The sequence below is a fragment of the Coprinopsis cinerea genome, assembly GCF_000182895.1.
Source record: "Coprinopsis cinerea okayama7#130 chromosome 7 map unlocalized cont3.7, whole genome shotgun sequence".
NCBI lineage: Eukaryota > Fungi > Basidiomycota > Agaricomycetes > Agaricales > Psathyrellaceae > Coprinopsis > Coprinopsis cinerea.
Window position 1 is genome coordinate 1185122 of NW_003307538.1, and position 22928 is coordinate 1208049.

General features: G+C 51.2%; 6 protein-coding genes across 6 annotated transcripts; 3 read left to right on the forward strand and 3 right to left on the reverse strand.

The window, feature by feature from the left end:
- Positions 1–281: 281 nt before the first annotated feature.
- Positions 282–1100, forward strand: CC1G_00836 (hypothetical protein; the record flags this gene model as incomplete). The annotated part of the gene is made up of 5 exons (XM_001831237.2): positions 282–295; positions 351–556; positions 620–699; positions 761–794; positions 1093–1100. The coding sequence occupies 5 exons, from the start codon at positions 282–284 to the stop codon at positions 1098–1100; spliced, it is 342 nt and encodes a 113-aa protein (XP_001831289.2).
- Positions 1101–1897: 797 nt separating this feature from the next.
- CC1G_00837 (cystathionine beta-synthase) lies at positions 1898–3467 on the forward strand (the record flags this gene model as incomplete). The annotated part of the gene is made up of 8 exons (XM_001831238.2): positions 1898–2034; positions 2093–2230; positions 2291–2322; positions 2375–2504; positions 2563–2624; positions 2679–2885; positions 2936–3249; positions 3302–3467. Exons 1-8 carry the CDS (start codon positions 1932–1934, stop codon positions 3465–3467), a joined length of 1152 nt encoding a protein of 383 aa, XP_001831290.2. The 5' UTR covers positions 1898–1931.
- A 1053-nt stretch (positions 3468–4520) lies between these two features.
- CC1G_00839 (atypical/PIKK/ATM protein kinase) lies at positions 4521–14312 on the forward strand (the record flags this gene model as incomplete). Its single annotated transcript, XM_001831240.2, has 13 exons — positions 4521–5909; positions 5969–7438; positions 7495–8345; positions 8764–11379; positions 11428–11806; positions 11854–11939; positions 12005–12056; positions 12109–12414; positions 12467–13063; positions 13121–13332; positions 13388–13706; positions 13759–13949; positions 14012–14312. The coding sequence occupies 13 exons, from the start codon at positions 4521–4523 to the stop codon at positions 14310–14312; spliced, it is 8769 nt and encodes a 2922-aa protein (XP_001831292.2).
- Positions 14313–14826: 514 nt separating this feature from the next.
- Positions 14827–17862, reverse strand: CC1G_00840 (STE/STE20/PAKA protein kinase; the record flags this gene model as incomplete). The annotated part of the gene is made up of 6 exons (XM_001831241.2): positions 14827–15233; positions 15322–15506; positions 15576–15725; positions 15827–16206; positions 16264–16829; positions 16888–17862. The coding sequence occupies 6 exons, from the start codon at positions 17860–17862 to the stop codon at positions 15150–15152; spliced, it is 2340 nt and encodes a 779-aa protein (XP_001831293.2). The 3' UTR covers positions 14827–15149.
- A 1149-nt stretch (positions 17863–19011) lies between these two features.
- On the reverse strand, positions 19012–19846 carry CC1G_14821 (hypothetical protein; the record flags this gene model as incomplete). The annotated part of the gene is made up of 5 exons (XM_002910796.1): positions 19012–19156; positions 19402–19497; positions 19624–19644; positions 19704–19723; positions 19760–19846. 5 exons carry the CDS (start codon positions 19844–19846, stop codon positions 19012–19014), a joined length of 369 nt encoding a protein of 122 aa, XP_002910842.1.
- A 714-nt stretch (positions 19847–20560) lies between these two features.
- Positions 20561–22788, reverse strand: CC1G_00842 (mitochondrial chaperone bcs1; the record flags this gene model as incomplete). Its single annotated transcript, XM_001831243.2, has 6 exons — positions 20561–21507; positions 21565–21869; positions 21923–22027; positions 22080–22320; positions 22376–22414; positions 22455–22788. The coding sequence occupies 6 exons, from the start codon at positions 22786–22788 to the stop codon at positions 20561–20563; spliced, it is 1971 nt and encodes a 656-aa protein (XP_001831295.2).
- Between the last annotated feature and the right edge of the window lie 140 nt (positions 22789–22928).

The following is a 22928-nucleotide window of genomic DNA, read 5'->3' on the forward strand; positions in this document are numbered from 1 at the left end:
ACGAGGATGGACTACTACATGTTACGACCCTGTTATGACCGTCGACATCTTCCTCTTCGCACTTCGTCTTGATTTATTTGTGATGTTTGAACGCTATGTTTTATTTTCTCGAGCGATTCGGTGTAGTATTGTTGTAAATACTATTCTAATCTTGGTTACCCTTCAACGCTGCTCTTTACTAATGGGTTCACCATATTCTGCTTTCATTACACAGTGCGGGGCCTGTCTTGGCGGTCTCGAATTCCCGCTCCGAGCGCTCTTACCAACCGCGTATTGAAGCCATGGCGTCATCGCAGTGAGCTGCATCTATAAAGAGAGGGTACTCTATTAAAGAAGGGGGCCATTCACAGCCTTTCCTCCGCCGTTACCTCCTTCAATATGTCGCAGCCTCAATGGAAATCACCTCTCGAAGGATACGAGAATTTGCCGCCCCTGCCTGACACCATCAACCCCGATGGAAAGTCGCTGTACAATCCACCCACTGACAAGCTCTCGGACGCCTATGCCAACTTCCAAAAGCCGATAGATTCGTCGAATAATGGGTTTGACTTTCATAGTGAGTGGACGTCCTAATCATTGGTTCACAGTACGGGGTCCTGATCCCTAACTTGGCCCTCAGTTTACTACAGAACTGAAGATGAAGCAGAGACCAAGTTTGCGAGGGAACTTCATGAAAGGATAAGACGAGAGTTTCCCGAGGTATGAACTACGACTTGGTGCGGTTACGCATTGCTAACCGATCTTCCTACCTTCCTACCAGATCCGGATATACAAGTTCTGGGATCGTGCTGTCGGTATGTGCTCCCTAGATTTCCGATGATTCTGACCATATTCTGACCTTGATTTCTGCCTATCACTCCACATACAACACCGGACCCTCGTCATCTGGCCATGGTTTCATCCCGACCCCATTCTGCCTCCGACATAACATCCAGGTCCCCACCCAACCGCGATGTTCGAAGTAAACACATTCACACCACATCAAACGGGGGCCTTCTTCTCCTGGTTGGTGGTTAACAGAGGACCGTGCTCGTATGTGTCGTCCTGTTCCCTTGGAAGGTCATGGGACTGACATTCGCCGGACTGGATTAGTGTTCTGATTCACCCCAACACCAATGATCCTTTGAAAGATCATACGGAGTTGGCCACTTGGATGGGGCGGCCATTGCCCTTGAAAACCGAGATCTTCTAAGCCAGAGGGGGACCCTGAGTATCACGAGAAGACTTACGAAGACAAAGCTGTTGTGTGACAAAGTCTGTATGATTTGTTTCTTTCTAATCTAGTCATGCCTATTTAGATGTACTTGTACACTAGTAACGCCAGCCAATTAGACTAGCTCTTCCTGGTACCTAACGCTCAGCGGACAACATCAAAGAGCCCAGTGGTATCGGAGGCCGGATAGACAGGTACGAATCGAAGTTTTCCAGCTCACCGCATGGATGAACTTGGATCCTCTGTGTGGTCTTCGACACCGACCATGCTGGTCAGACGTCACAAATCTCGCTTGGTCTGGGTCGAGTGGAGGGCATAAATGCTGTGCCCTCATTTGTGTCAAACGGGGATTCAGCGGCGATCAGTCTTGGCGCCACCGCGACGCCCTGACATCAATCCTCTCGCCAGTTACAAAGCACTTGGAGCAAAACGTGAGCTGGAATTTTGTGCGTAGCGTAGCCACAACGGTGTGCTAGTACTGAATAGGTGCGCCTTTATACTTATGAGGAGCATTGCACCATAGATTTGAGGGATGGTGCAAGAGCCATATGGTCCCTATGATGATCCGTCCGTTTTAGGCACCGACGCTGGAGCCGGTGCGGGTCAGAAAGCCGGCGAGCACAAGGTGCTATAAAGAGGAAAGGTCTATCCGCTTCCACATCCACATTGAACTTTTGAACCCACCACATCTCCAACACTTTTTCACCTCTCAAACGACATGACCGCTGCAATTCTCGATAATGCCCTCGGCGCTGTTGGCCACACACCGCTGATTCGACTGGACAAGATTGCAAAGGCTTATGACCTGAAATGCAACCTACGTGAGTACCGGGAGGGTCGCTGTGGCTTTGGAGGTGTGCTGATAATTTTTCATTTTAGTTGGCAAGGTCGAGTATATGTCCGCGGGTGGGTCCGTGAAGGACCGAATTGCAAAGGCTATGGTCGAAGCAGCAGAGCGGGAGGGCAAGCTCATCCCCGGCAAGAGTGTTGTCATTGAACCCACGTCCGGCAACACTGGTACGTTTCTGAGCCTACCTTCGTCTTCAAGGCGTTGCTGACGATGTTTGCTCTTCCTAGGTATTGGTCTTGCTATGGCCTGCGCCATCAAGGTAGAACATTCATTCGTTGCAGCCTGAATAGGTACTGAATACGACAGATAAGGGGTATTCGGTTATCATAACCCTCCCCAATAAAATGTCACTAGAAAAGGAAGCTCTCCTGCGTGCACTTGGAGCTGAAGTTATCCGCACACCGACCGAAGCCGCTTGGGACGCTCCTGAAAGCCACATAGGTAGCGCCCCCAGTCCATCTTTATGCACTCTCGTGGCTGAATTCCTTAACGATCCCAGGAGTCGCGCAGCGCCTGCAAAGGGAAATCCCTCACGCTATCATCCTCGACCAGTATAAGAACGTAGGTGGCCTGGATCCATGCAGGGGTTGTACGGGTGCTAACAATGAGACCTAGGTAAACAACCCACTCGCTCATGAATACACCACTGGCCCTGAAATCGTCGCTGCTGTTGAGGCGACCCCGTCTACCTCGGCCCACCCTTCGTCGGGCAAGGTTGACGTCATTGTCGCTGGCGCTGGTACGGGTGGTACTGTCACCGGTCTTTCGCGCGCAATCAAAAAGAAGCATAACAAGGAATGCATTGTCGTTGCTGCCGACCCCGTACGTCTGTTTTGTTTGTTATATGGTGCTGGATTCTGACGCCCGCATAGAAAGGAAGTGTACTTGCTCTCCCCAACAACTTGAACGACGAAGATGCCGGTGCGATGTATGTGGTTGAGGGTATCGGATACGATTTTGTTCCGGACGTTCTTACCCGAGATCCAACCGAAATCGATTACTGGCTGAAGACCGGAGATGAGGAGTCTTTCGATGCTGTCCAGCAGCTGATGAGGAAGGAGGGACTCCTCGTTGGTGGTAGCAGTGGAAGCGCTCTTTCTGGTGCCTTGAGATGGCTCAAGAGTGACGCTGGTCGACCTATTGCCGAGACCGAAGGGAAGAACGTTGTCGTATTGCTACCTGATGGGTATGTTTTCCTGTTCTGGATTGTCGGGAGCCGTATTGACGTTCGCATGTAGAATCCGAAATTACATGAGCAAGCCTTGGTTCTTGAAGATCGCTATGGAAGCGGAGCCCTCGCCTCTCGCTGGAACCATTGCCCAGATCCTCAAGAAGCCTGAAGCCTCTAAGACTCCCAGCGCCCCCACTATTGCTCAATCACCGAGCTCCCAGACCTCGCATTGATTAACATTTCTCTGAGGCTCTGGGATCATCGGGATGGGTGCCTGGACATTTTCTGTTAATCTATGTTGGCGTTTTCTTGATTATATGTTCTGCTCTGCTCTGAGACCTGTGTACTTTTTTACATTCCACGCCTCGTTAGATCGTAATAGACATCTGGATCGTTGCCTTTGATTTAATCCACTGAGTTCTACGCACACCGTCTGACACCAACCGAACAATTCAATTCGCTATAGTGTGACTTGTCGTCGGTCTGACTACGGGAGACTAGGGCCAATACCATGAATCTGTCGCCAGGGTACAGATTCTAGAGTAGGTCTAGGTTAGATAGCGGAAGATGGTGCAGTGCATGAACACAGATAATATTGCCTCGGATAGTAGATACAAATGACTTGTACAGAAGGATATAGGCAGACCTTTGAAGGAAAAGCTCATGAAAGACAAGCTCCTCCGGTATCTCGCAGCCATCGAGCAGTTGATTAGACTGTCGAGTACGTTTCTATTGGCCATCACCAGAACCGGAATACAGCACGAAAATTTCGCTGACCGGGCAGAAATAGGCCATGTATCGAATGGATCGACTGAAGTGACTAGAGTTCGGAATAAAGAAAGAAATCTTCACAGGACTGTTGTTGAAGAAACTGATAATTGCATTGAAACGGGGTGTCGAGTTGAGATGGGTCAAAGAAGCGAAACAAGGAAAAACTGCGTTTTTTATACGCGAGAAGCCAAACACGGCCAAACAATTGAAGGCGCGCCAAGGCTGCCGCTCTTCCCAACCTCGGAGTCGTCGCGTCGGTCAGTAGTGCGGGCCCGAATCAAGCTTGATTCGACACGACGACGACCGCAGAATAACTTCACGCATTGATGACTCGAATGACCACAGTACTTAACTAAGACGACCCGGGGAAAAACCTTCAAGGAAATAATAGTAAGCCTTCAAGTCGAGACAGCGATGATTTGAATTTGACTCGAACAGGCCTTTGACGTTCCCATTGTACCTAGTCCGCACTAATTTGACGAAATCGACACAAATCAGAAGAACCACGACACATCATGGCCTCTACTTTGAAGAGTATTTTAGATGCCCTCAAAGATGGTACGGCCACTGCACGGAAAGAAGCTCTTCAAGAGTTTCGGACCGCAGTCTTCGCGGACAGGGATCTTCTCCCGTACCTGACAAGGCAAAAAAGCAACGACAAGCACGCATACAAGGATTGGCTATCTATTGTCCAAGCTCTCCTCGCGTCCGTCCAAGCGGATAAGCCGCTGCTTAGGCAGAAGATTGCACAGGGAAGGACTGTGCCCGCCACTGTGACTTCGAGGTTCACAACGGCAGTTGGGACTGTACGGTGGATCGTCGAGGAGTACTACGAATACTTCAGCAAGTCAGTTCTCGACTCATTGCTCGATCATATCACATCAACGTTACTCGATCGCCGATTGTTCGACTACGTCTCGCTCGACTACTTCAAGACCATCAAGTCTCTTTTGCTGCACCAGCCGCACCTCGACCATTTGGACGGCCTTAGATGGACGAATTTGGTGGAGATATGTTTCAACGTTATACTGGACCTCGATCTTAGGACACCCCTCACAGAGGTAGACGAGGATTCGGAGGACGAACAAGCCACACCGTCCCGGAAAGGTACCCCATTGGACAGCGACGACGACGACGCACCTTCGCCAGGAACATTTGCTCAGAAGCGTCGGAGGAATGACAAGGATGTCCTACCCCAGCCCACTATGAAGAGGGCTGGCAGAACCCGCCGACAAGGACAAATCCCAGTCAAACCAGCACAGGTTGAATGTGCTATCATATTGTCCCTTCTCCTCTGTTCCCACAACAACCCTATGAGCTCTCCTTCGACAAAAATCGACGACAACAGCACTCCGGAGAACAGGATCGCACGAGACCGGGGAATACTGAACCGCCTTCGACAATTTTTGAAGAAATATCCCTCGGAATCTTCGCTCTTGCACGATTTCCTGAGCTGTGTCGAAGGTACTCTCGACGCATTGGCTCTAAACCGGGTTCGCGACGTCGCTCTCTTCGCCCGTGAAACGTGGGACGGATTTGTAGGTCTTTGGGGCGTGAAGGACAAGAGACTGAAGGAGAAAATATTGATCGTCCTTCGAGCCCTATTTCCCTTTATCTTAGTAGAGGAACCGGTCTTTCAGGAAGGGACGAGGAATGGAACCTTGAATCTCGTGGAAGGATTACAGAAGCTGTGGGCGACTTTATCTGGAGAAGCAGATAGCCGCTGGGGCACGAATGGATTAAAACTGAGCACTCTCCGCCTTCAAATCATCCGAGCAGGAGACCCTCGGAACGATACAAGCAATCCCTTCATCGCCAGCACCTTCAGGTCCGGCTGGGACTTCGACATTGACCAAGCTTTGGCATGGGGGATCCTCGAATTACAGGCAGATGTTGCTAAACAAGTAGGCACTTGCTCCTTCGAGTCCGCACGGGAGTCTGAAACTGATGGGGCTTCTTTCAGTTATTCATGTTTGCAGAATCGATGCATCCCGCCACGCCCTGCACGAGTCAAAGAAAGGACAAAAGATTCAGGCTACAGAATCCCGTTTCAACGCTTCTCCACAACATCGAAACTCAGATCCTGACCGTCCCTCGCTGCTATCATCTCCAAGTTTTGCTTTTCTTCGTGGATCGACATTGGTCAATTGTCCACGACACCCTCAAACGGCAGATCATGGACACCCTGATTCAGGTTCAAAACCTCGAAGACCCTGACGTCCAGTCTTGGATCCTCCTCAACTACGCTGCGATCGCCTACGCAGAAAGCCATTGGGCAGGGGCAAACGTCGACGCTCTAATATCATCTCAAGCGCCCGATGTACTTGATGCGAAGGTCTGGGATACCATCTTGCAGTCTGTCGTCCGTCGTATAAACACCGCGGCCGTCTGCAGAGCAGCTAGCCATGCAACACACTCTCTACTTATCTCCCTATATCGATATACACCACCATCCGGGCATATCTTCCTCTCATCCCCCCGAGTCCTACAGGAGATCGAAATCATCTGCAAGGACATCAATATCGAGGGGCCTCATGCTCCTTACGACTCAGTTTGCATGCTACTTATCGAATGCCTCAAGATCGCTTCCCAAGACGTACGCCTCTACCGACTGCATATGGAAGACAAAGTCCTGGAGTGGCTGAAGAATTCGTGGGTCATCACTGGATACGAGAAGACAGCAGGTCCACACCCCGTTAACGACCTGATCCTCTTGTTGGCCACCATCTGTGGTATCAGCAAGCCTATTGGCCTTGTCATTCGAACATCATTACCTTCATGCCCTATCGTCACCGCCATGCAGAAGGAGTCGCAGCTTCAGAGCATACGCAATTTCATGCTTTACGCTCAACTACCGTCATACAAACCAAGTGAACAGTCCAAAAGTGTATCGTTCCCAACCTCAGTCGAACCAGGCGTCGAACCGGCCGACATCAGCCCACTGTCTTCTTCTAGACGGTCACCCAATGCCCGAGAAGGCAGGGTCTTGTCCTTCTTGGAAAGAATGATAAAAGCGCTCAAATTGCACTGGCAGTCCACTCCTAATCCCACCATTGAAGTCGCTCGGCGAACGTTGGACTTTGCGGTCATTGCGATCGTCTTCCAGACAATGCTATCGGTTAATTCAGTCATAACGGGGAAAGAAGTTCTCAAAGTCGGAGCCGAGGTGTTGAACCTTGTCGTAAACCCTTCAGCCATGGGCCCAAACGGTAATGCAAAATGGACTTTGGCAGAGAGGGCAACCTTATGCGAGGGATTGGAGCCCTTGGTGTGGACATCTGATCCGCCTGTCGAGACTGGCTGGGAAGCGGTAGCGCAGCCTGATTTCTCACGTGATGGTGTTACGAGGAAGGAGCGCAGTTTGCCTAGCGTCACCGACGCTAAGGAAGAGTTGAGAAGGAATATACTGCGAGCGATATGGAGCAACAGCGAAGTAAGTTCCCAACTGGACGTTCATATGAAAACCTGTGCTCAGAATATTTACGCTAGAAGGAAGGGTTCGTGGGGTTACTGGGTTATATACGGAGTCAAGTCGCGGATGCCAGTATCTTGGATAACCCAACCACACTGGCCATGGACGCTGATGACGGAGGGGCTTGGGCTGTGAGGACGAGCGAAACGTCGACTTCGAAGTTACCTGGAGAAAAGAACCAAGAGCTGTGTCGGTTGGTCGAAGGACAACTCATTTTTACGATCCGCGTCGCTGCGCTCAGCTCGCTTTTGGGTGACTCGAGCGACGTAAAGGATTTCCAGCAGTTCTTAAACGGCCTTCTCAACTCCGTCGAGGAGAGTGCGCCGTGGTGCCTTCTGGTCGTTCCAATCCTCCTTCGCGAGATCGACATCGGCTCTCTGAAGGTCAACGAGGATATAGCTTTATCTCTTTTGAACGCCATCGCCCGTTGCCTTAAGACCTACAACCACAGCTACAACACGGAAATGCGGTGTTTGGCCACCAGGGCCCTCGCCTCCACCTTCGACCTTTGGCTCACCTCTCAGACGCAGCATGTCTCCCCAAAGGCCGCGCAATTGTGTAGCTGGATTGCGACTAGCCTTGGAAACAGTCGTTTTGACAGCTGGGTAATGAGAGATGCGTGTGTGCAATTCCTCTGTCGATATCTCTCCGTAAGCGGGAGGCGATCTTCGTGGCCCTTCAAAGGGACAGGCGAGGAGCCAACGCCGACCTCTATCTTAGAGAAGTTAACAACGGATCCCGATGTCCGCGTTCGTTTCCGAGTTGCCACCGCCATTCCAATGCTTTTCGCAGTTTCACGAACGGACAATCACAAATTACCCAGCCTTTACAACGAGATGAAGGATGCCTTCTCCGCCGATGTGGACCAGTAAGTCACCACCCCTCAGATCTCAGATTCCGAATTTGTGTGCTCATGGCTGGCTTAGGTATGAGCTGTTCATTAGTCGCCTCCTGTCCTTCGCGAACATAATGATTGTCAGCTCTGTGATACGGCGGGGCCCTTATTGGCACCTGTTAGAAACGTGCACACACTCCCCTGCATACACTTCACACCTCGAAGCACTCCTTACGGCCACAGTGGAAAGGCTGGGAATGGAGTCATTGAAATGTCTCTCCCGTGCCTATGCATGCCAGCTAGCCTTTTCCATGGGTCGCGCCGATACAGACCTGTTGTCGATCCCCCCTCGATTACTTGGTTACGACACAAGAAGTTCATGCGCTGAAGCCACTTTCCGAGCCTTCGTGCCAGTCTACTTCGCGACGAATGGTATGACTCACTTTCAAAGCCATTGTCAAGTCCTCCAAAAGGACATTGAAACTGGTATCGACCAATGCTTCGGCGACATTGTCGGCTTTCATGTTGTCGTATATTTCTTCGAGCATGACAACCCCAATGAAGCCGCGATGGTTGGAGGCCTGGCAACACTTTTGGGAAGGGAAGAGGACAAGCTCAGAAGCGATTTTTCGGCTCACGCGGACGCCATCATCGCGTCAATGCTCAGGACGATGGGGGACCAAGACTACACAGACAACGGCAAGATTATTCCCGCACTTGAATCAGTCACTGGAAGCGACAACCTCCAGGAAGACAGCAAACATGTCGCAGTGTTCAGGGTTCTAACACGTTACCGCGGCTTGGAAACCTTCACACCACACGAACCCAACTCTCCAGCACTTCCGACGAGTTGCATCCTTCGAGGCTTGGCATGGATGGAAACCGTTCCGCAAGCTTGCAGAAAGGCCACGACGTATCATGTTATTCACGAACTATTTGCCAGCATCGAAGATACCCCTTTGGTCAACGAAAAGCTGCGACTTGTCAATGCCCTTTGTCTATGGATCGCGTATCGGCACCAAGACTTCAACGACGTCATACTTTTATACGCAGTCCTACATGGCGCTTCGGCCTTGCTCCGTCAAGAAGTCCTGGCTAGGGCCGCCCAGTCTATCTTACAGTGGACATTTCGCTGCTATCACAAGTTCAAGGCGGCAGATTCACGGCTTTCTCGCATACTCATCCGTCTCTCCTCCATCTGCCACGACTATGCGGCGCAAGTCCACGATCCAGCAGCGGTTCGTCTCGGAGAAGACCTTCTCCAATGGTTCGACGCTCAGATGGTCAAGCTCAGCACTGTCCCTGTGCTCCTCGATGTCATCTGTAAAGCAATGCCAGCCTGGGCGCACCGACCTTCAGCCGCGTTAGCGACTGTGCAGAAGGCCGTCACGGTAGAACATCTGTCTGCAATTCTCCGAGACGGTCACATCAGCTCGAACAAATTCAGGGTTGTTCGACGGTTAGCAGAGGAACCTTTCCACAACGAAATCCAGTTCCCATCTAAGGCCTTTTGGCGGTTGAAGGAGAGTCTGCCGCCGACGGACAAAATCCAAGTAGAGGACATTGCAGCGTTCACTGACCTTCTCATTGCACATCATGGCCAGATAGATAGCCTCAATCCCGAAAAACCGTCACTGAGCACCATTCGCAACCGACACCGACAACTTTGGGAAGTCCCCGACAGAAAGGGGGAAAGATCACGCAAAGACTGGCTCGTCATGGCTAAAGAATCCATTCTATATGGGCTTCTGGCGCTACTCGAACACGAATCCTCTTCCCTCGTTCATAACGCATACAATACCTTGCGTCTCATGATGAAGGAGTTGCCGGGAGGTCTCTCTGCAGAGAAACTCTGGTCACGAGAGTACCTGGAAGAGCTCCAACTACTGCGACATTACCCTCGACTCTCCTCCAAGCGGCCTGTTCGATCCCTCTCACTTCTCCAGGAATCTGACCATTACGTCGAAATGTCCTCCAAATTCTCCGACTGGGTCAAATACGTATCCGTTCTAATCAGCGACATATTGTCTTCTCGAGATCCTACATATGGTCAGCTCTATTCGATACTTTCGACCGACGTATCAACGGCCGAGGAGATGTTCCCGGTATTGGTATATGCTCTCCTGCAAGGGGAGAAAATATCACCGCAAGAGGGCCCGTCACCTAGAGCACTCCTCTCGCATCATTTCACAAAAGTTCTCCAATATCCCAACGCTGGCCTCCAATGCGTTCAACTCATCGTGGATGCCGTTCTTCACTTACGATTTTTCCATCCCGGAAAAGGCGACAAACTCGCATACAACAAATGGCTCGATCTCGATTACTATCTTCTAGCGCAGAGTGCTGTTCGATGTGGTGCCTACACGACAGCGCTTCTATTTTTGGAGATTGCCCCAGAGATCCACGATAGCTCGAAGCTTGACAGGAAGATCGTGGAGGAGATCCAGTACGAGATTTATGCTCACGTTGACGAACCAGATGGATTCTATGGAATCCAGACAGATAACCTTCACAGATTCCTGATAGAACGCTTCCGACACGAAAAACAATGGGACAAAGCGTTCCGTTTCCACGGTGCAGCTTTGGAAGCCGGGAGTGAAGGTGCTGGCGTAGGCAATGTTGAAGGCATCGCACAATCTTTCCATTCTTTCGGCTTCAATCACCTTGCCATCGGTACTCTTCAGACTTCCGAAGAGACATTTGGAAGCAGAAACCTTTCACCCGGCCTCGCATATCAACTCGGCTGGCGATCAGCAACCTGGGACCTTCCCGAGAGCGATACATACACGCCTGGAGCATCCCTCTACCATGTCCTCCGTTGCCTTCATCGGGAGATGGACCTGAACGCCTTGGATGCTTCTATCCAATCTGCTCTCTATAAGGAGATGGATCAACTGCGCAAATTGGGCACTGAAAGCGTTACTCAGATTCGGGAGGTCCTGCAGGCATTAATGTCTCTCCATCAAATCTCGCTTTGGAAATCGAGGGACCTCCAGGACAATCTCAGTTCCAAGGCCATCGACTTCGACAAATGGAAGGATTTCTTGTCCATATCTGATCACTTCGGGTCCGTTTATCTCTCCCGCACATGACATGGTACTCAATCTATTTGCAGATTCTCCGATGTCGAGAACATCATGTCTGTGCGATTATCCCTCATCCGCTCCAACCGCCAGGAAGAAGAAAAAACGAATCAAATTGGATCGATAGCAAGCCCCTTTCTCACAGCCTTGGTCGAGATCGAGAAAAGATGTTTGATCCTGCTCTCCAGAGCTGCCAGGGACTCCGACCAGACTCAAATCGCACTCAACGCGGTGCTTCAGGCGCAAAAGCTCGAGAAAACCCCATCCTTGGAGGTCTCCCAAGAATACGCGAACGTTCTCTGGTCCCTCGGCGAGGCGAAAATAGCAGTCAAATTCTTGAGTGACTTGCTGATGAAGCCTGCTTCCTCATCCCTCCCGGCCCCGTCCAAGGCAGAACTCTATTCTCGACTTGTGAGTACCGAAAATCGACTCCCTTGACTCAATTGACACTGGTTCAGGGAACTTGGATATCTGAAGCATATCTCGAAAAGCCGACAGATATAAAGACCAAATACTTCGACCCTGCAATCAACCTGCTGTTACAGTGCGTCGAGGGAAGTCACTCCGACGAAGTTGCAACGGTCTATCGCCAATACGCTTTCTTTGCAGAGCGGCAGTATCATACAATTCTGAAATCTGGAGATTCGGTACGATGGAAAGTGTACGTGGAGCGGAAGCAGCGAGAGATTTCGGACCGCGCCCATGAGCTCCAGAGCATGCGTCCCAACGAGGAACGCTATAAAATCGCCAGTCGAGCCCAACATACAGCCAAAAAACTTCTTGAAGCAGACAAAGCGCTTGCCGAAAGCCACGAATCCACCCAAAAGAAATTCCTTCTGCAGGCATTGAAGATGTATTCCCGGTGTTTGCAAGTGACGAACAAATATGACACAGAAGCGTCGATCAAGTTTGCTTCCCTTTGGCTCAGCAACTTCGATGAAGACCAGGGTCCCGAGATCGTTGAAGCAATTGGGGAGGCACTGGAGAAGATACCCTCACATAAATTCGTGTTCTTAGCGGTACGAGTCCTTTTCCTTTTACTACGCACGTTCACTGATATCTCATTGTCAGCATCAACTATCCGCCCGTATTACCAAGTCGCCGTCTCAGCAAACCAAAAATCAAACTGATCTACAGCGCTTAATCCTACGACTTTGTCTAGAGCACCCATTCCACAGCGTCTATCAAGTATACTCTTTACAGGCAGATGACGACTTGTCGACTCTCGGGTCGCAAAAGGAGCGCCGCCAATCGACACGGTCTCAAGCGGCGACTTTGGGGTCGCAAGTTGAAAGTCAAATCGAACGCAGCGAGGCGGCCCAAGACGTTTTGTACCGACTCGAGCAAGGAGAAAGCAGGCAGCGGATCGAAGCCATGAAATTGGCTTGCAAGGCGTATCGCGCATGGGCGCGGCAGCCCTTACCTAAGGACAAAATGAGGGTCGGTGTGCAGCTCGCTATTCCCCCCAGCCAGCCCATCCTAGGACTCCCTAGGATGGATGGCCTCGTCCCCGTCCTCACAGCAGACACCCCGATCGATCCAACTTTGAAGTACGAAAATTGCGTTTGGATCCACAAATACGAAAACGTATTCGAGACGGCTGGAGGAGTGAACTGCCCCAAGATATCCTGGTGTTACGGAACCGATGGGGTGCGGTACAAGCAGCTGGTGAGTGGGATGATTGGTTGTCTTAAACCCTCCTCAACTGACGTATGCTACTCTTAGTTTAAAGGGAACGACGACATGCGACAGGATGCCGTGATGGAACAGGTTTTCGAACTCGTGAATAGGATCTTGGTCAAGGATCGCGAGACTTCCCGGAGATCACTGCGAGTTCGATCCTACAAGGTTGTTCCGCTTGGGAAACAAGCCGGTGTGCTCGAATTCGTGAGCAATACTTCTCCACTTCGCAACTGGCTAGAAGCCGGACATCCAATGTGAGAGCTTACAACCAACGATTTTATCCACATCCTGATTGACACCTCCGTCTAGTTATCGACCTGGGGATATTAGCCCAAAGGAAGCCCGGTCAAAGCTTTATGCTGCTTCTTCAAGATCGGAGGAAGATAGAATCAAGGCTTACAACGAAGTCTGTGCTGTTTTCAAGCCGGTGTTCCGCCACATCTTCACTGAAAAGCATCGCAATCCCCGGGCATGGTTCGCCACCCGACTGCGTTACACTCGGAGCGTCGCAGCTAGCTCAATCGTTGGACACATCCTTGGCCTCGGTGACCGTCACACTTCCAACATCCTCCTGGACAATACGACCGGAGAAGTCGTCCACATCGATCTCGGCATTGCTTTCGACCAGGTACATCAATGTCCCTTTCTTATGTCTACGTGTGCTCACTCAGCCTTCGCAGGGTAAACTACTCACCATCCCAGAGCTGGTTCCGTTCCGCCTAACACGGGACATGGTGGACGGAATGGGCATTTCAGGAACCCAGGGGGTGTTCCAAAGATGCGCAGAAGAGACCCTTCGCGTCCTGAGAGACGGGTCGGATATTATCATGACCGTGCTCGAAGTGTTCAAGCACGATCCCCTGCATTCATGGTATGTCCCTCCCTTTGCCCGCCAGTCAATCCCGCACCAACACTTCGTTTCCTGTTCTTCAGGACGGCGAGTGAGATCAAGATCAAGCGCGTTCAGCAACCAGAGGCACCACCAACGACGCCCGCCTCAGAAGCAGGAGCCAACCAGCCGAAGATCTTGCCCAGTCGTTTCGAGCTGGGCGGTCTGGGCATCGACATGACCAGTGGTACCGCCGAAGAAGCTGCCGATCGCGCGCTGAGCTCAGTCGCTCGCAAACTCGACAAATCGCTCAGCGTCGAATCAACGGTTAACGAACTGATCGCCATTGCGACGGACCCTACCAACTTGGGAAAGATCTTCTATGGATGGGCTCCTCATATGTAACAGCACCGTTTCTCTGCTTTCGCTACTTACGATCAATGTTTTCCTTTTCGTCGCCTGCTTTCAGTGACTACTTGCTCTCTTTCTGATCCACTTCTCGTCCCCGTCTTTTCGTTTTCATCGTCTGTCGAATAATCAATTGCATCATCTACTAAACACGGACAAGCATTTTGTATTATATACATAGAGTAGCCATTGTCTTTTTTCTTTTTCAAACTTCCAACCGAGAAATCATTACGATGATTGAATGTATAACAGAAACAGAGAGGGGCAGAACACACACGAGAGAGAAAAGTCTTGCAAAACCGACCGTGAGGAAACCAGACCTGGAGGGTTGTTGAACAAAAAAGGTATGTACAGATGTGTGTGGTGTAGGGTGAAGGTGAATACACCGTCCTAGGACAATCTAACAAACGAGATGTCCTGGGTGCGCGCAATAAATATGAGAAAGGGGGGTTAAAGAAGCCTCCAGTGCCGGATTCTAAGACTCTTATGGCCAGTTAAATACTACCGCGTCGACCGAAAGAAAGGACGAAGGGCATATATGTAAGGTGAAACAGACGATCTTGGTCGACGAAGGAGATTGAAGTGGGAGGTAATAGGAAGGGTGAAGAAAGGGAGATATAGTTGACCGAGAACCATCAATGCATAAGAAGATACCAAAAGAAATGGTTTTCACAACCAGGTATTAGATGCGGACTATGAGACTCGGACCGGGAATTGGAGAGGAGGGGGATATATCATCGATCGCGAACAAACACAGATTTAATGAGAGAAGAGAAAAAAGAGAAGAAGAAAGAGAGAAAAATGGAAGGTGCTGTCCACAGAGAAAATTGTCCTTTACTTGTTCTTCGCGATTTCCCTTGCAGCCTTGATTAGAGGAGCAAGCGTTCGAAGAGGTTCCGACAGTTTAAAGAACGGATGCTAAAAATCCAATCAATCATCAGTATCCAACGTCGTGGCAGTGCAATCCTTGGCCATGTGGACCAAAGTTAATGAAAAAAATGCGCACCTGAAGCAGTTCCGTCGCCGAGGGCCGTTTCTCAGCATCAACCTCGAGGGTCTTGGCCAAGTAGTCCGTGAAGACGGGCGATAGATTTTCAGGGTTGGCAATTGTCGGCGTGCCGTTGGTGGCAATCAAGTAGAGGGCCTTGAGCGGGTTCTGGTTGAGATATGGCGGTTCACCTTCGATCATCTCTGTTCACCCAACAAACCCTGGTCAGCCAAAACACGGGGAGATCGGAAAATTAGATTGACAACACTCACCAATAGCCATGATACCCAAACTCCAAATGTCCACCTTCGGTCCGTACTCTTTGCGCGTAACCACTTCGGGTGCCATCCAATATGGCGTACCAACCATCGTTGTTCGCTTGGCATGACCCTCGGAAATTTGTGCACAGAAACCGAAATCAGCTAGAAAGGGTGGTCCAGGCAAATGCCGAAGAAGACGAGGCGAAGCAAAAAATATCCAATGGTCAGAAAACAAGGATCATCACGGGTGTAGACACACTTACTCAATTTAATATCACCGACCATGCTCAGCAAGACGTTGTCGCTCTTGATATCACGGTGGATGACACCGTGTCGATGGAGGTGCTCAAGACCTTGACAAGTCTCGCGCGAGACGGCGGCGATTTGGCCTTCCGTCATTAGGTTGGCGGTAACGACGTCCGTCAGGGAACCGCCCTCCATGTACTCCATCACGACCCAGAGATCATTCTTGTACAGGAATGAGTCGATGTAGTTGACGATGTTGGGATGACGGGAGGAACGCATGACGAGAATTTCGTTGATAATAAGGTCCTTCTTGGGCTGCTTGTCCAAGTCCATCTGTTTGATAGCCACGGACATATTGGTGCCCACTTGATAGGCAGTGTATACACCTCCAGAAGCACTATTGTTTGCGAGTTCAGAAGACTTGGATTAAGCATAGCATATCGATGATCCTCACCCTTGACCAATCTTGACGAGATTTCTGTAGAGTTTTGTAGGATCAGCATCAGTACAGATTTGCTGCAGCCGCTTGATGATATCTTCATCCTTCGCCTTGTCGACCTTCTTCTCTCTTCTGCGCGGAGTAGCAACGCCGGCGACCTTGGCAAGGTTGGAAGCGGCAGGGCTGGGAGCATGGTTCTGGGCCCGGGGATCCGCGCGATCTCTGGGAGGATGAGCTGGGGGACCAGGGGCGGACTGCTTGAGAGGAAGGTCTGTCTGGGATGAACCAGGTGATGGCTTCGAATAGGATTTGGATCCAGCCGCGAGACCGTTATTAGCTGGGGGAGCAGGAGATCGACGATCGCGGGTGGTATTCGAGCGACCAATATCAGCCGGACGTGCCGGTTTCGCTGGCGTCCGTTGAGAGGTGGAACGATCAAGCGCAGGGGTTGCTGCAGTTGGAGGCGTTGGTGCTGGGCGATAAGATGTTGGTCCCACTGAGGTCGGGGTTGATTGGGTATGTTGGGTATGAACCGAGGAAGCCTGCGAAGGCTGCTTCTTCGGCGGGGGAGGCGGGGATCGCTGCGAAACAATAGATGTTAATTATCATGTGGCATATAGTTACGGAAATGGGACTGACAGGGTTGGTAAAGTTCTCTGGGGCTAGAGCATAGGGTTCAGGTGTTGGTGCTCCAACGTTACCCAGCTTGTCCCACACATCGCCGTGGCCTTCCTGATAGAACTTGACGATCTCCATGACTGCCTGAGGATTCTTCTCCTGCTCGTGGCGTGAGATGCCGCTCTCCTGCAACAATTGCTGCCATTCTTTGGGCAAGCCAGTGAATTCTCCTGTCGATGAGTTGAACCCGACGTGGGTGAGATGGACGGGATCGTAAGGCGTGCTGATTTCCGGACGTTTCGTTGGATTGAAAACTTCAGACATGAAACCGAGGACCCCCTTCTTGGATTTGGTGCCGCTGCGTACTCTCGCTGGCAGGGGAGCACTTGGGGGCGGGGGAGGCGGTAGTGGGTAATCGTTCATGTTCTGATTGTGGGGCATTGCCTCGTTTGGATCTGCGTAAAAGCGGCCATCCTCGTGGACCTGGGGAGCGGCGGAGGGAGTGGACAAACGACGAGCTGCGAGCTGGGACTGGGTCGGGAAGATGTCGGTGAGATTTGCGGTGTTTGCTCTTGATGGGCGAGGGGGCGGCGATGTGCCGTTGGGTGGCTTGTTATATATGTGTGTGGCCATTGGAGACGGCGGAGGGACAAAGGACGACTCTTGAGAGTTTACGTTGGCGGCAAACGGGTCGTGGTGGGGTTGTGAGGACAGGGAATGGTTTCTAGCGCGGGGATTTTGCTTGTGAAGGAGGGAAGAGCGAGTGCGTTGTTGGTCTGTGGGAGTCTTGGCCCGCTGTGAATTTGTCGGGGGCGGTGGAGGAGCCCTGCTGGGGATGTACTTTGCAGCTTCTGCCGCGTGCAAATTTGCGTCTGCGAGGAGAGCGTTGTATTCTTGGATTGATTCCCTGGACGGCCTGTGGTACTCGACGGTGATTTTTGATTGGCGTCGGGGCTCTTTGGGACGTTGGTTATATGCGGTGTGAGGCGAGGACATACCCGATATTGCGGCGAATGATGGAATTAGGCCCTTTCAGGGTCGAAAACCGAGACGCGTCCGATGCTAGCGCCTTCAAATTCAAGACTGATGGTCGACGATGCAACTCTCCCTCTGCTCCCTTCAATCTCTCCTCTTTTCTGCAAGATCTTGGTTGTCAACGGATATCAATGATGACGACCAAAAGTCCAAGGCAACGATATCCTCACGGTCACGGTTCAGGGGTCCGTGTGCCGCCCACGCTTATTTATGTATCGCTGTGTTGGCTGTCGACGACGACGACGACGACGACGACGACGACGATGTTGAAAGAGGGATGGGAAGATGGTGGTGGTGGTGCAAGAGTAGTTCCGACGCTTCACAGACCAGGCATCGCAAAATTATCAACCTCACAGAACGTGACGGTCACAGCCTTTTATGGGCCTCCGCGCCTCATTGACTCCTGTTGCTCTTCATTATTTTCCGACATAAGCTATGACACTAGACTCCGGGAACAAGCACCACGCACATGGGCTGCCATTTCCCTTTTCTCTGCCGTTTCGTGGCTATTAGGCGCAGCTTCTCTGACAGAATCAACGCTAGTACTTTCCGAGTACGCTCGCGACGTCACAGTCCACTGCTTAATTGTCCCTGAAGCTTCGCTTCGCCCACGAGATCCTTGTGGGGGTCCCGAGCATGCGTTCAGTGAGTTCCAGTCACATCCATTCTGCCTCACCCTCAATGCCCCTAGCCCACTATAATTAGTCCATCTTGGTGCTCAAACGGGCTACCATCGCGGGGTCATTCACACTCAGCGAACATCCTAGGCAGTGCGATAAACGGTCTTTTCCCTGCTCATTGTCATCGACTCTGATCCTGTAGCGATCTTCGAAGAACGACATGAGTCAGATTATCATCTCAAACGCTGCATTGCCGCCCTGGCGGGAGTTAGGCCTCAGCGATGATCATCCCGCCCTGCTCCTTGTACTATCTATGTTCGTGGAGTCTTGGAACTCCCGTTTCGTGGTGCCTTCGAAAACCCTACAATCCCCTTGTCACATCTGCATTCTATCGCGATCTTGCGCAGCAGGTCAAAGACTTGAAGCCCGAGAGATTAAAGGTCCTAGCTTTGTTTGATGATCATGGAGGTGGCATTTCAGGTCTTTCCACTTATAAAGGCTCAACGGAGCTAGTTTCGCAGCCCTCGCTTCTACGACGACCCTCAGTTACGACTCCTTGACGCTCTCCTAACGCCTTCTTCACGAACTCCTTGGACTCTATCACGCCAACAACAATCACGACAACAGCTTCCCTCCTGTCGAATTCACCCGAGAGTGATAATCGAACACACAATCGCCCTTTTGACAAGGGTAAAGCACCATCATCACGAAGAGTTGGGTTGTACACTAGCAACCCCCGCCTACCGATCTGTCCGGATTTTTACAATCCCCAAATACGCTTCCGACGAGGCTAGTCGAGTCATCTGCGACACTTCTTAATTATAGCGGGGAAGAGCCGCATACAAACATCCCGATAGGCATATAGATAGGGTGGACTGACTCGGACATCCACCACACTTTCGTTGCCCCGTCCTCTCCCCCTTCACTAACGAGCATCAAACGACCACCATAACGACCAGCGACGTCCTCAAAGTCACTGCGACATACGAATCAATTACGACTCATACAACGCCCTTAACTTATACCCTCGATTAAAGCCTGGAAGGATACCCCCCATTATAAGCCCGGAAGAGCCTCAAGTTCCAACTCCCCACACATATACCTCGCATTCATACCATCAACACTAAGTACCATGTCAATCGCCCGACGAACACCAACACCCCGACGGGCACAACCACCAACCTCCACCCCCCTTTCCTCATCTGGGGAAACGATCACAAACCTATTGATGAATTCACCCTCAACATCTTCCTCTCGATATGATGGATGTCCTGGTGGGAGTGGTTCGTGCACATCTTCGACGATACCAACACCGGGTGTGCCATCACCGGATGGTAGCAAACGCTCGCTACAGAGGAAACAGCATTCGTACGATTTACGACGCGCTTTCTTGACTTCCCGGCCTTGATGCCTCGTCGTGGTGTGCCTACCGCGGCTTGTTGGGTATGTAGTAATTACCTATTGGACGTGTATTGTATTCTTATTTCCGTCGTTACCCTCCATGAAATACGTTGACTGAAAACCTGAAATCACCAGAGAGACGAGATGCAAGGACCGAAGACCACATAGTTGGAAAGCTATGTATAAGCTATCAGGCGTGACTTCGTCGTCCCACAGGTCTTCCCAGCCCACAATGACGAGCAGCTTGAGGTTTAGGACCAGAGTTACTTATTCCCAGTTCGTCAGTGCGACTTGAAGGTTTCGGCCTTGATCATGTTGTATGCTTTTCTTCAACGCACAAAGGGTATATAATTAAGGGCCATTGATGTACTCGCAAAAGCCGTGAATATATACAGGTCGTTCAAAATACCAAGTGTCCGATTCGTAACAATATGCGAAGGAGACAGGACAATGCCGCAAGCGGTGATCCCCAGGATGTCCTATCCATTACGAGCCCTGGGCCCATCCCTGTCAAGATATGATAAACGGTGACGAGTCCGTGGAGCTCTCACTGATAGGCGTGTAGACGTCGGGTGGCTGAAAGAAGGCAGCGGAAGCCTGAGAAGAGAATGAAACCGGAAAAGAGCTCGAGCGAGCGCTTAATCCTCCCAGCTCGAGGTCGCCGAGTCCTCGTCCTCCGTCTCCTTCTTACTCTTCTTCTTCTTTGCTTTATTTTCCTCCCTCTCTTTCCTCCTCTTTTCCCTTTCCTCCTCTTTCCTCCTCTTCTCTTCCTCCTCCTCTTTCTTCTTCTTCTCCTCCTCCTCTTTCTTCCTCTTTTCCTCCTCTTCCTTCTGCTTCCTTTCAGCCTCTTTCTTTTCCGCCTCTTCCTTTTCCTTCTTCTCTTTCTCAGCCTTTGCAGCAGCTTCAGCCCGCCTTCCAGCAACCCAGTTGGCAGCCTCCTCCACAGCAGCACAAGGTCGAATCTTATAGGTCATTAGATACCCCTGCAGCGTGGCCATGGAGAACTCCCGCTCAGGAACGGCGTCAGCAAACTTGGCGGCAAGCTCTTCGACCTCTTGAGACGAAAGCCGAGGACCGCGACGCCTATGAGATGACTGAACGACTGCCGAAACTTGCTCAGGCTTGACCTCTTCGTTCTCCTTCGCCGCCTGAATCAAAGCAGCCTTCTCCGAATCGCCGCCATCAGCACAGCTCGCATAGCCGGAATCGACATCTTTCTCCTTCTCGGACTCCTTCTTGACAACTTCGTCGACGGAATCAGGGAGGAAGAAGCGTCGGAATAGTTCCCTGGCCTGGTATTTGCTGGCGAGCTTGAATTCAACGTGGACGTCCATACGACCTGGACGACAAAGAGCGGGGTCGAGAGAGGTGTACTTGTTGGTAGTGGCAAAAAGGATGCGTCCTTCCTGAGCACCGACTCCATCCAAGGCGTTGAGCAAGCCGCTAAGACTGATTCGTGAAGTGGTCTTGGGAGCGGGGCCAGCGTTCTGCTGGTTGTTCTTGTTCCCGTCACTTTCGTCAGCATCGCGATTGAGGGTCTGACTGAAAGCGGCGTCGATGTCCTCCATGAGGGCAATGCATTGCTCTGTAAAAGATCATTATCAACTAACCTTGTCCGGAATTAGAAGGAAAGATGACATACCAGGAAGGTCAGCGATCAGTTCACTGAGAGCGTTATCGTCAAGGCCAGATCGCGAGAGGGAGATGATGTAAACGTTGAGACCGAGTTCTCCGGCAAGACTGTGGATGATGCTGGTCTTTCCGGTACCAGGGGCGCCATATAAGAGATAACCGCGGCGGAAAGGAATGCCTCGGGTGGTGTACCAGCTTTTGCTCAGCATGAAGTCGCGAGCGTCGTCGAGGATAACGTCCTTCACTCCGGGGTCAAGCACGATGGAAGTCAAGGGCCGCTTCGGTCGAGAGGCAATGTACCTCCACTGGTTGTTTCTAAGATAGCGGTCAATACCTGGATACAGATGGTGCGCATGAAGGTTACTCACGAATCAGAAGCGTAGATTGAAATGTTGTTCTCTTGCGCCTCTTTGTGGGCCTTCTTCGCCTCGAGGAGCATCTGGTTAAGAATCCTGTGGTCCATGGAGAAGATGCTACGTTCAAGTGTTAGCGAGCAGATAACTAGCCAGACCGCCAGCAACGTACCAGACCCAAAGTTGCTCCGCCCGTGCATTCCAGTAGTTGTTGGACTCTCGGACGCCCCGAGTGATGCGTACCCAGCGCCGTTTGTACCAGAAAGTGAACGCAGTGTGGACAGATGGGACGTAGTTCAAAGCGCGCGTAGATGCGAGTGCGTCCATGGGATCGAGCTCCTCGCCTTCAATTTGAGTCGCAGAAGTATTTAATCCAAAGGTTTTGGAACTAATTTCGATGTTTCGTGCTTGTCCTACGAAGATAAGGTGAGACTTCGTTTAAATGTACCAATAGATACTGATGCGTACTCCACTCAGGGCGCTTGGAAAGCCAGACCATCATCCAATCTGAGAACGTGTTAAAGCAGATAAATAGATAGCGACATACCATAAGCGACATCGTCGTCCTCGAACAGAACAGTGATGAAGAAGGCATCCCAGATCTTGTAGTAAAAGTGGAAAACGAAACGTCGAAAGGTCTCAAGGACCGCACCGATGGCAGCAAGCTTGACCCACTCTCTCAGCGCAGAGAACGAAAAGATAAAGGTCAAAATAGAATGAATATCGAACGAGGTGGGGAGAGCTGCGGAGGTGGGAGGCACAAACGAGGTGGCAGTCCCGTTCAGCGTGTTGTTGACGCATGCCACATGTTGTTGGGAACCCAGTGCACCACCATTGAGGAGGGCAAAAACTTGCTGGGCAACGTCGAGAGGGGCAGCCATAGAGTGGCTCAGGGAGGGAAGTGTGTCTTCCTTTCGTACCCTGAGACAGGCTTTTATTGGAATCCTCGAGGACGGGTTCGTCAAAGGAAATAGCGCCCCTGAAGGCGGAACCGGAACCTTCAGTCATTGCCATGGCGAGT